At 39.8% G+C, this 12,667-nt stretch overlaps 1 protein-coding gene across 2 annotated transcripts in view; it reads right to left on the reverse strand.

Annotated features, from left to right (window-relative positions):
* Positions 1 to 12,667, reverse strand: part of CAB39L (calcium binding protein 39 like) — a 104,342-nt gene that overhangs the window by 13,327 nt on the left and 78,348 nt on the right. For both annotated transcript variants that reach the window (XM_034758510.1, XM_034758511.1), the window contains 2 exons: positions 11,599 to 11,767; positions 1,649 to 1,708 (listed from right to left, as the gene is read on the reverse strand). In XM_034758510.1, the coding sequence (XP_034614401.1) occupies positions 1,649 to 1,708; positions 11,599 to 11,767 (229 nt within the window). The remainder of the gene's footprint in view (positions 1 to 1,648; positions 1,709 to 11,598; positions 11,768 to 12,667) is intronic.

Below are 12,667 nucleotides of genomic sequence, written 5' to 3' on the forward strand. Positions count from 1 at the left end.
ACGAAAATTATTAGGGGGCTGGGGCACATGACTTACGAGGAAAGGGTGAGGGAACTTGACTTAATTCGTCTGCAGAAGAGAAGAGTGAGGGAGGATTTGATAGCAGAATTCAACTACCTGAAGGGGGTTCCAAAGAGCATGGAGCTAGGCTGTTGTCAGTGATGGCAGATGACAGAACAGGAGTAATGGTCTCAAGTTGAAGTAGGGGAGGTCTAGGTTGGATATTAGGAAAAACTATTTCACTAGGGCGGTACTGAAGCACTGGAATAAGTTATCTGAATGTGGTAGAATCTCCATCCCTAGAGGTTTTTAAGGCCCGGCTTGACAAAGCCCTGGCTAGGATGATTTAGTTGGGGTTGGTCCTGCTTTGAGCAAGGGGTTGGACTAGATGACCTCCTAAGGTTCTCTTCCAACCTTAATCTTCTATGATTCAAAGAGGTACCAGTGATAGTTTTGAACATGTAGCAGCCTGTCTAGCTGATAAAACAGATTTCTGTTTGTTGACTGGAAGTCCTTTGAAGAACATTATTCTCCACTACATGTACTTTGAGCATCAGTGTTACACAAACTCAAGACAGTCATTTTATCACAGTGCTTTAGTACAGAGATAGAGAGAATAAGTGAAGATATACAAATTGCCTGAGTCACACTGCATTTGTGACTCAGCAGCATGCAAGCTTGAAGGTAACATGACAACTTAATCTTCTGCCGAATTCCACCACCCATGTCAGCCCAATTTCAGTTGATTCCAACAGAATTTTTCTGACCTACACTTGATTTTCCGAGATATTTTAAACCAAAGAGAAATGGCAATATACCAATAGACTAACTTACTTAGGATAACAGGTATATTCACATCTCAAAATCCCTTGGGAATTAGAGAGACATAATTTCCAGTAACACTAAAATAAATTCTAGTAACTCTTGTCCTCTATCCTGAAGCATTACTGGGACATGAATGACCACTAGCTATTCCCTAACACTGACCAGGTGGAATCAAACTGTAGCAAAAGGTAAATATTTTAAAAATAAAATTGGTCTAATATCTGTACACACGTGTAGCTCCCACTAGTGTTAATGTAGTTATTTTGTGTGCAATGAAGCGAGAATAGATTCTTCCCCTCTACTGTTCCACATCCTAAACAAGATTTGCTTTTGACATGGAGTTGTACTAGAAATCTGGAAGCCTGTAAACAGGATATAAGAGTTATTTCTACAGATGGCTAAGGAGGATTCTCTCTTGGTAAAACTAATTATTTTGGCTTATAGGGTGCAATGCTTGGTTCTAAGTAAAAGTTTTAGGTGGGGCATGTAGCCCTCAGCTACACATGCTCTGTTTATGAGCAGATTAGAAAGTAGGATTCAAATAGCTGCTGAAGTACAGGCATCTTCCCTGAAGTCCCGCTGCTTGTTGTCCCAACTGGATCCCTCGCCTGGGAAATGGAGGAACTGTGCTGTTAAATGAACAGTTCTGATTGACACAAAGAATCAAGAAGATCCACTTATTTTTAATGTTTTTTTTCTGAGTGGAGCCGAAATGCCACTACAAAAGGTTTCCAGTTCAGATCCAAGTGAAGGTGGACTCCTCACAGTAATGTTTGCAGGAACATATATGAAACCATTAAGGATGGCAATTATTTGTACTTACTGTGTCATAATTTTGTTCTAGGAAATCTGCTACCAACAATTTGTGTCTCGTTAGCAGGTCCTGGAAAAGAAACAACCAGGGAAAAAAATCACTATCTGAAGCATTTTCAAACTCAACCATCTTTCCCACCCCACTAGTTTGATCATCCCTTTAATCTTCAGTTGTAATGGCTCAGGGAACATTTTAAAGCAGCTCTTCTCCTTTACAAGAATTTCCAGCATTATCTCAATGAAAGAATAGGTAAAAGGAGTGACAGTGCACCATTTAATATCAGTTGCTGATTCATGTTTACTAGTTCAGTGAATAAAACAAAACAAATACTATATTTAGAAAATATGTATCCTTATAGATTTTTGCGCCTATCATATGGTCTGTGGGCACATATGCATATATTAATTTTTAAAATGCCAATTGTAAGTTGGAGCTATTTTACCTTTATAGAATCTACCTTTCAGAATACAGTGTATACCACAGGGACAGCCAGACTGTGGCCTGAAGTCCAAATGTGACCCATGAAACCTAAAACATGCCCCACAGATGCTCACTGTCACTCTCTTTCTGTAGCTGCAAAGTGATGACAAAGCTAATCAACTCCAGATTTTTATGGTTTATGGAGGCAAATAAGCAATTTAAATTAATTGATCACAGCAAAAACAATTACCAATCGCCCCATCTCAAAAAAGATATATTGGAATTGGAAAAGGCTTAGAAAAGGGCAACAAAAATAATTAGGGGTATGGAATGGCTTCTGTATGAGGTGAGATTAATAAGACTGGGACTTTTCAGCTTGGAAAAAGAGACGACTAAGGGGAGATATGATTGAGGTCTATAAAATCATGACCGGTGTAGAGAAAGTAGATAAGGAAGTGTTGTTTACTACTTCTCATAACACAAGAACTAGGGGTGACCAAATGAAATTAATAGGCAGCAGGTTTAAAACAAATAAAAGGAAGTATTTTTTCACACAACGCACAGTCAACCTGTGGAACTCCTTGCCAGAGGATGTTGTGAAGGCCAAGACCATAATAGGGTTCAAAAAAAGATAAATTCCTGGAGGATAGGTCCCTCAATGGCTATTAGCCAGGATGGGCAGGAATGGTGTCCCTAGCCTCTGTTTGCCAGAAGCTGGGAATGAGCAACAGGGGATGGATCACCTGTTCTGTTAATTCCCTCTGGGGCACCTGGCACTGGCCACTGTCAGAAGACAGGATACTGGTCTAGATGGACCTTTGGTCTGACCCAGTAGGGCCATTCTTATGTTCTAATAAATATGGTCTACATTTATTTATTTAAAAATAAATTTCTATATGAAGAAGGAGTTTGAACCCGAGAGGTTTTAAGCACCACAATTCCTATTTGAAGTTAAGAGAAGACCAGGACCATAGATTTCACTGAAAGTTTATGTTGCTAAACATCTCTTTGGCTCAAGAGTAGCCCTCTGCGTAGCCCTCTGGCTCCTGGCAAATGCTAGTGTGGCCCTTGGCATCACAGAGTTTGGGTCCCCTGGGACCTGACTCTCCTCTTTGGCCGTTTTAAATAGTGTAACTCCATTGCCTTCAAAAGGGTTACTTTCCATAGGAGTGAGAAGAGAATCAAGCTCCTCATCTAGTAAATTGACCTAAGCCATTTTTTTCAAATTTGGGTGCCTAAAAGTTAGCCACTTAAATCCATATTTAGATACCTAAAGAAAAAAAAAGGCCTGATTTCCATACAGGCTGAGCACCCACCTTCCCTATTGAAGTGTATGGGAGTTGCAGGTACTTGGCACTTCTGAAAATCAGGCCACTTATTTAGGAGTCTAAATATGGATTTATGTGGCTAATTTGAGGCATCCAAATTTGAAAAATTTTGTCCTACTACTCTTTTCACTGAAATGCAATAAAAGCCTAGATCTAAAGCCCATTCAAGTCAATGAGAGTCTTTCTGTGGATATGAACAGAAAGGGCTTTGAATCAGGCCCTGTATCTTTTTCTTTAAAAAGATCTCTCTTCTTCTAACAGCTTTGCTACTCACTGTCAGAAGTTGAGGCATATGCAATTGTCTTTACACAGAAGTGTTCTCAATAGCGCCAAAAATATATTTAATCTGATGGTTCTTCAGTTTTTAATTTGATTTATAATTAATTATATTGAAAGGATTAGTATTTAAAGGATTTGTATTTAGCAGCTATTGAGAAGAGGGAAGAAGAGGTCCTCATAAACATGGTTGCTATAAAAACTAGTATACTATATAGTTAGTATATTCTTTTATTCAGCATGAATGTGATGAATTCAGGTTAATTAGCAGAGTGGACTTCAGCCTGCTTCATATGCAGGGAACTTAGCAACCAAGCACAGCATTTTTCATTGTGTCCAACAAACTGCATATAGTCCAAAAATTAGTTTTGTTTTTATTCATACAAAATCACAGGACAGAGTGGTGCAGCAACATTTGACCAGCATTCTTCCTACCTCCCAGCTGCTCCTGATACCTCCATAGCAGATTATGTCTCTAAATACAAGTCTGTTTTCCCCATTCCCCTTGCATTGCTCGGCAGCTCAATCACCCTCTGCCGTGCACCTGGCTGAATTTAATTAAAAAGTATATCTTAATATCAAAAATTCCAATATTTCCCTACTATAAATATCCTTAGATATTAATGCAAATTTAATTAAGCCCTTCTCTGGCCCCTGCAACAGACGAGTCTTTCTTCTCTGCACCAAACACCCATGTGATTACATTATACAACCCAACAAGGGGGTGGCAAAACCCAGATCAACTGGTGCAGTAATCCACCGAATGAAAAACTGTAATGCTTGTTTTTACAGTCTTAGTAGTCAAGATATAGCTATATGTTTTATAATTCCTGTTACTTTCACATTACTTATTGCTATTCCAACATAACGGAGATACCAGGATCAACCAATGTTTAGCTAGACCAGTGCCACGTCTCTGACACTAGCCAATACCAGGTGCTTCAGAAAAAGGGGCCAAAACAAACAAACAAACAAAAAAAACCACCCTAACAACCCATAATGGACAATTATGGTGTAACCTGCTCACAGAGGAAAAGTTTCTCTTAACTTCAGGAAGTTAGTAGCTGCCTTATGCCCTGAGCCATGAGGGTTTATGTTTATAATTTTTTCATCTATTTAATGTATCTATGGATGTTACTATTCATACAGACATACAATTCTATTTTTAAATCCTACCATGCTTTCAGCTGGTGGGTCCATGACTATATAGGTCCATTGGTTATACATGGCAGGGTCCAGCAGTCTATAATCCTTAATACAGCTCAAAAGTGCTTTGTCCCATGCCCTGCCTTGTGGCTGGGGGAAAAGGAGATTCTGTTACCCACCCCCACCCATATTTTTCCCTTGCTTAAAGACTGATTACTCTGATATTGTGCAAAGGATATGAATTTCTTCCACAGTAAATTAATGGCAGAGCTGGAAATAGAATCCAGGAAATCTTACTCCCATCCCCATGCCTGACCAAAAGACAACACTTCCTCTTTGAATACAAAGAGGGTCATTGACGATCAAAAACTTGAGTCATGTGTGCATCTTTGTAAAATAATACTGCTGTACATATTTTAACTTGGAATTCTCTATATTTATGCATTAGTTCAAGTATCATGATATTCAGCTGGAGATAACAAAGATGGATAGCAACTTCAAGTCTTCTTTATTGCTTAACAGAGCTGGTTTGTATCGGAAATCTGGCCTCATTGACCACTTAGGAACAAGGTTACTCCCATTAAGCAAATCTTTACTCCACTCAATATTTCAAGGATGACAGTAAAAATTAAGACCAGGTTTCGGGATGTGCCTTACATTGGTGAGTTGAATTCGCTATTAGACTTTCTTTTAATTACATCCGAGGTTTCTCTCATCATGTTTCTAATTAGCTTTTCGAGAGGAAAGAAATAACTTGTTTCTATGACAGCAAAAAATCTACTGATAGGAGAAGGAAAAAAAGAGCCATATCTATATTTAGAAGAATCTCTCATTGCAAAGATTTCCCCCCAGCTTTTTTAGGTGGTTTTTACAGAGAATAACCAAACTGTTCCTACGCATTAAACCTAATGGGCAAACAAATTTTGCTCAAGGACTACACTGGCTATTGCAAGTCACATATACATCACAGTCACATATACATTGCATAAAGTAAAGCACATTGCAGCCAACATCCTCTTTAATAGGGAGATATAGCCTGTGGAGACTGCAGGTCCCAACATGCAATGCTGCATCTGGACCTGAGCAGCAACCACAGACCATAGAATTTAATTTTGCATCTTGCATTTGGTCCACCTCAGCCCCCCATTAGAGGAAGATTTAACAGGGGGATAGCAGAGCAAATCCCAGTCATGCCCCTCTTCTTGCTTTGAGGGACATTTAAATAAAAAGGTCACAGTATTTCAGTCAGTGCTGAAATGGTTTGATCTAACCTGTTGCTCTCTCGTCTCTCTCCTCTTGGCCTACCTCTCCAATTTCTCAGTATTGCTATCCCCCAAGTTCCCGAAATAATGAAATTGGCATAAAAGGTCATGAAATTTTCTGAAAACAATAGATTCGGGGTTCTTTTTAGTTGCCTTTTGAGCCCTTAAGGTGCGATCAAGTCATGTTTTCAAGCTTTTTCCTGCAACCACAATGGCTAGATGCTTTAAAAAAATGAAAGCAGAAATTCTAACATAATCACATGAAATCAGGAGCTGAGACTTTAAAAAACTACAAATATCACAGGACTCTCAATAATATTGTGAGAATTAGCAACACTGGTTTCCGCTTGTGTAAGTGGTTGCTACAGCTGACCCTCATGTTGCCTCTCCAGCTCCACATCACCCTTCTCCTGACCCGAGTGCCATTAGGAACAATCAGTTGCACACACAGAAAATGGGAAATGACTGCCTAGGAAGGAGTACTGCGGAAAGGGATCCGGGGGTCATAGTGGATCACAAGCTAAATATGAGTCAACGGTGTAACACTGTTGCAAAAAAAGCAAACATCATTCTGGGATGTATTAGCAGGAGTATTGTAAGCAAGACACGAGAAGTAATTCTTCTACTCTATTCCACGCTGATTAGGCCCCAATGGAGTATTGTGTCCGGTTCTGGGTGCCACATTTCAGGAAAGATGTGGACAAATTGGAGAAAGTCCAGAGAAGAGCAACAAAAATGATTAAAGGTCTAGAAAACATGACATATGAGGAAAAAGAACAGGAGTACTTGTGGCACCTTAGAGACTAACAAATTTATTAGAGCATAAGCTTTCGTGGACTACAGCCCACTTCTAGTAGTAGTTAATGAGACCAATCTGCTCCCATTGAACTCCAGTGACAAAACATTCATTGGGAGCAGGCTCAGGCTCAATATTTATGTGAGGCTTTGAAGATATAAATAGATAAGTGTTAAGTATTTTTTAATTTGTTCACTGGTGAAAACAGTGCAATGAGGAAACAGCATTTTCCTAAGGATACCAGTCATGTGATCTGAAAATAAATGCCAGCTCTGCCTTCTTACTTCTTATCCAGTCCTTTCATCCTGATTTTTCTTGGAAGGAAATTAAGCAACAAGTTCCTTATCCCCCACATTCTTCTCCACCCCTCACACACACAGACTCTGTCCTCCATCTGATCCAGGAACCTAAGGTTAATTGCTGTTATGACCTATATTCAAGAGGATTTGTCTCTTGAGTGGAACAGAATCTAAATATCATCCCTACGGCNCTAGTATGCATCCGAAGAAGTGGGCTGTAGTCCACGAAAGCTTATGCTCTAATAAATTTGTTAGTCTCTAAGGTGCCACAAGTACTCCTGTTCTTTTTGCGGATACAGACTAACACGGCTGCTACTTTGAAACATGACATATGAGGGAAGACTGAAAAAAATGGGGTTTGTTCAGTCTGGAGAAGAGAAGACTGAGAGGGGACATGATAACAGTTTTCAAGTACATAAAAGGTTGTTACAAGGAGGAGGGAGAAAAATTGTTCTTCTTATCCTCTGAGGATAGGACAAGAAACAATGGGCTTAAATTGCAGCAAGGGCAGTTTAGGTTGGACATCAGGAAAAACTTCCTAATTGTCAGAGTGGTTAAGCACTGGAATAAATTGCCTAGGAGTTATGAAATTTCCATCATTGGGGATTTTTAAGAGCAAGTTGGATAAACACTTGTCACGGATGGTCTAGATAATACTTAGTCCTGCCTTGAGTGCAGGGGACTGGACTAGATGACCTCTCAAGGTCCCTTCCAGTTCTATGATTACCATCTAACCTTGCCTGTCACTGCTCTATTCCCACATCCATACTCACTGTGGCTCTGCTTCCCCCCCTCCCCATCTAAATCCAATCTAGAGACTTACTGTTACTTCCCTACCAAGTTCATTTGCCAACTTGACCTTTATCCTAAAAACTTCATGTAATGTAAGATGCAGCACTATTCCCATTTCCAGAATTATGGGAAGAGATTTTTTTTATGTACTGCTACAAAAGTGCATTGTGAAGTATCATTAAACATTGAGGAAAAGGGAAGAAAAAATACTGAGGTAAAATGAGACTGAAATGACACCTACGATTTTGCATGAATTCCTCTATTTTACAACCCTCACCTAACATACAAAGTAAATATAGACCTACATGGTAAGTACTGTGTAATCACAGGGTAATTATTTTCACCAGTTTATTTCTTTATTCTAAACTAGTCTCATGAACTACAAGTTTACAGAGTCATCAGTTAAAATTTGTCGCATCGCTGTACTGCAGTCCTAGGACCGTGTGACCAGTACAGGTGCATGTGGCACCTTTGATCCAGTCAGGCTGTATTGGAAATGTTTTCAAGTTACATGGATCTGCTGGTTACACACAGGAGGCAAAGCAGTCTGCAGTCCCTAATACAGCTCAAAGGTGCTTTGTTGAATAGCCTGGCACCAACTCCATGACCACAGTGCTGGGGCTGGGAACAGCAGTAATGCAATTAGTCATTCTTCTTTTTAAATGATTGGAATACTATTGAAGAGGTAGGAACAAAGGGAACCTTTTGTGGACAAAGCAGTAGAGGAAATGAGCATGTGGAACCCTCTATTATGGGGTGGGAGACATGTGATTGAAGCTGGTGCCCTCTTCAGGGATTCTTATATTTCTTCTAACAATATACTAAAGGGGCATTGGCGATAAGTTTGCAGACTCCTACGTGGTATTGCTGGATCTACCAGTTTTTTTTTTGTTTAAGAAAAGAACTACACTGACCCAAGTACTCTCTTGTCCAGAGTGCACATTATAGCAACTTATGCACGTTCTCCATCCTTTTGAGATGGCAACATACATAAGGACTAATCTCTGAATTACTTGTCAGCCAAAATTCTTACATTATCTATTAGTGGACAGTACAAAGCCAGACCTGAAGCGGAGCTCGGTGTCGCTTGAAAGCTTGTCCCTCTCACCAACAGAAGTTGGTCCAATAAAAGACATTACCTCACAGGCTTTGTCTCTCTAAACTGAGTAACAGGCAGCATGGTAAAATAACACAGCATTTCCTACTTCACAACCATTCCATGGACATGGAGGTCCCAGATGCCAGGCCTGTCAAAGCCAGCGACAACCTTGTTTAGGAAGGTCCCAAAAAATACCTAGTTGAGAAGGCATTGCTTTCCAGTGAGTCTTCCTAATGCTGCTATCAGAGTTCACAAATGACATTGCAAAACCAAGACAAGCTGTGGGAGGCACCACCCCAGAATTGCTTAGAAGAAAGATTTAGGCAAAGTTGGTCAGATGAAATAGCTGACTGATTGGAAATTATTAGTACATGGTACCATCCTGATCTGATGAAAAGCTGATATTAAACCAAGTGGCAGAGATGTCAATCAGAGGGGAGATGTTTCAAATCCTCCCTCTTGGTTGTTCTTATTCTCACTTGTGCAGTGTCTAAAAATTGACAATTTAAAGTCCTTAGGGCATGGACCTTGTTCAACTACCCATGCTACCAATCTCCTAGTACATCTTTGGAAGTGGTATTAATAATTATATCAGCCTTTTGTCCAGGATGGTTAAGCAAAAAAAGAGCTTTTTTTTTTTTTTTTTTTTAATTATGTGTTTAGCACGTCACTCACTTCAGGCATGGAATGAGTACATTTTGTTTGGGCCGAAGCTGGCAAAATCTGCTTTATTATGGGATTGGTATTATTTTTCTGCACAGCATCTGTTATCCTGTTGCAGTCACAGAGCCGGGTTTGAAGGTGTCTGGCAGTCATTCTTTCAGTCTGTTTTTACTGCTGTTTCAAATATGTGGTGATGTCTTTTCTATTGGTTAAGATTTATATTATTCATCTCAGCAGAAGCATCAGTCCACAAGGACTTAGTGAGGATAAACTTCCACATACAATGTCAGCACTCAGTTCCCTGAAACAATAATGAACTAAACTGTGCCATTTAAACACAGCCTATGGTAAAAAGTGGTATGTGGCCACACCTCCCCATGGAGACCACTGGGAGATATTCTGTCATGGAGGCAGAATACCTCCTTGAACGATGCAGTACATAGGGGACTCAAAACCACTACTACACTCCTTTCGATGGTGTGCCTTGCCAGTTTTTTCTTCTGTGTGTGCCAGGCCCACTCCATGGAATGGTGCAGAGGAGGGGAACAGAGTCTTGATTCCACCTCCCTGCTCCTCCAAGAATATGGAAGCAGTGCAGATACAGCAGTTACATCTGGCCCTTACATGGGCCTCCCAAGGTGGGGAAGGTCCTTGCCCCTTCTCAGTTTGTAGAATGTCTGTTCACAGATTAAGAAAGTCACATATTTTATTTATTCATCAAAATTATTCAACAAAACTTTCATTAATTTTTGTTGACTCTATAGCTTGCTATTTGAATTGTGTTGTTGCATTGTGATTGATCACATTAATCATATGATTTACATCTGCTTTGTGATCAGATCAATGTAACAACCAATTTGCAAACATATTCCAAAAAGCATGCTGATGTTTGGTTTTGTAATTATTTTAAATTTAATAATAAGGGCACCTAGAGCCCAGACAGGATTTCTTTAAAGTTGTACTTAAATCTGGATACAAACTAAATAAAGGATTGTGAATACTGCGAAAGGTACTTCATTTAACTATTCACGCAAATATTCATGGAATTTATTTGCCTAACTCTGCTTCTGAAGAATAAAAACCTAAAGGCTGCTGCAGCCTCAGGTTCCTGAACTTTAAAGAAATCATTCTCTTTGTTTTAAATTATCTAAGAACAAGTCACCTGAGTCTACATAGCAATTACTCTCTTAGGCCATAATCCTGAAATTCATTGCCTGTTCCAGACTGCTGCACCCATGCAAAGTCCCAGTGACTTCATTAGGGTTCTGCGTGGGTGTAGTAGCCTGTCTGCATGCAAGAAATTGCAGTGATCAAGGCCTTAAAATCTGAACCTGCTTGGTGCTCCAAGCCCACAGATCCCCACGGAGAAGGCAATGAGTACCATGTAGGACTGGATTGTAGAACTGCCAATATTTTAAGATGAATCTATGAGAAAAGCTTGTCCTATCTAGAACTATGGCTAAGCAGTGTGGTGTGTAAGGACCAAACTCAGAGCAGTAAGATGAAGTAAGGAACATTGTGAATGACTAAAATGATTCATCCCATATATTATTTTTAAGGGATTATATGTGATACATGGCTAATTTTAGTTTTAAATGGTTATACAAAATGCCTTGGAACATCAGGATGAAGGACATCAAAGAAATATAAATCTGGATTAAAGACTCTGGACTGACTCTACCCCTGCTGTAAATCCAGTCACAATCTGACCAGGGATGAATTTAGTCTTCTCTATCTAACAGTAAAAAAAGCAGTCTACTAGAAAGAAAAACCCAATCCCTATGTATTATACCGCATCCAACACTCTAAAGCCAGTGAGGGAGGAGTGCTGTTTTAAACCCAACATTGTAAAGTTCCCATAGACATCAAATAATTTACCTTAAATGTAGCAAAGGCATCAGAAGCAATGTCAAACGTTGACATTTCCACATATTTGAAAAAGTCTCTGAACTGTTCTGAGAAAAGGATGATTTTGGCAAGTGGCTCATGCCGGATACATTCTCTCAGCATAATTCCACAGCGTAAGGCAATATGTGGTGCTTCGTACCTAGAGTATGAAAAAGCACCAAACAAAGAGGGTTATTTTAAGCATAAATGGGCAATTGCCTACCACATATAAGATGCATCTACCAACACATACTAGAAGGCCCTAATACAGAACACTGGATCCAACCTTCATGGCTTGGACCCATACTTGAGAAACATCAGCAGGTCTCAATTTTTTTTTTTTTTTTTTACTGGCGACCCCTTTCACATTGCAAGCCTCTGAGTGTGACCCCCCTAATAAATTAAACATACTTTTTAATATATTTAACATCATTATAAATGCTGGAGGCAAGTGGGGTTTGGGGCAGAGGTTGATAGCTCAGGACCCCCCACGTAATGGCCTCGCAACCCCCTGAGGGGTCCCAACCCCCAGTTTGAGAACCCCTGAGCTATATAATTAAGGTTGCTAATAGTACAAAAAAAGGGGGGGAGGGGTTGGAATGAAAACTAAAATTTTTGAAATACTTACATTTCCATTGAAATGTTTATGCTTGGCCTCTGCTGAAAGGTGATTTTGGGGGGTGTTTGAAAAGTTTGAACAGAATTCCTTCACCATTTTGGAATTGAGAGGGTAAACCAAATACAGTATATTCCAACTCCCTTTTTAAATAACTCGGAGACCCTTAACTTTTATAAGTAAAATATATACCGCCTCATAGACCGTGTTTTTGCCCCTCTCCACTCTGCAATAAGAAAAGACTCCACTGGAACACTAATTTCTAACAAGCAAGAGAGGAAGAGTTTATCAAGGCAGCCTCTTCAGTGTCTGTCTCTCTGCAGTTCTGATGACCTATTCTGTAGCCTGGGAGTTTGAGCAGAATTTTGTTCATCTCAGTCTCTGTGGAGATTTGTTCAGAAGACCAGCATTTGGCCCTCAGGTTGTAACCACCTTATGGCGAAG

This window comes from Trachemys scripta, chromosome 1 (genome assembly GCF_013100865.1).
Source record: "Trachemys scripta elegans isolate TJP31775 chromosome 1, CAS_Tse_1.0, whole genome shotgun sequence".
Taxonomy (NCBI): Eukaryota; Metazoa; Chordata; order Testudines; family Emydidae; genus Trachemys; species Trachemys scripta.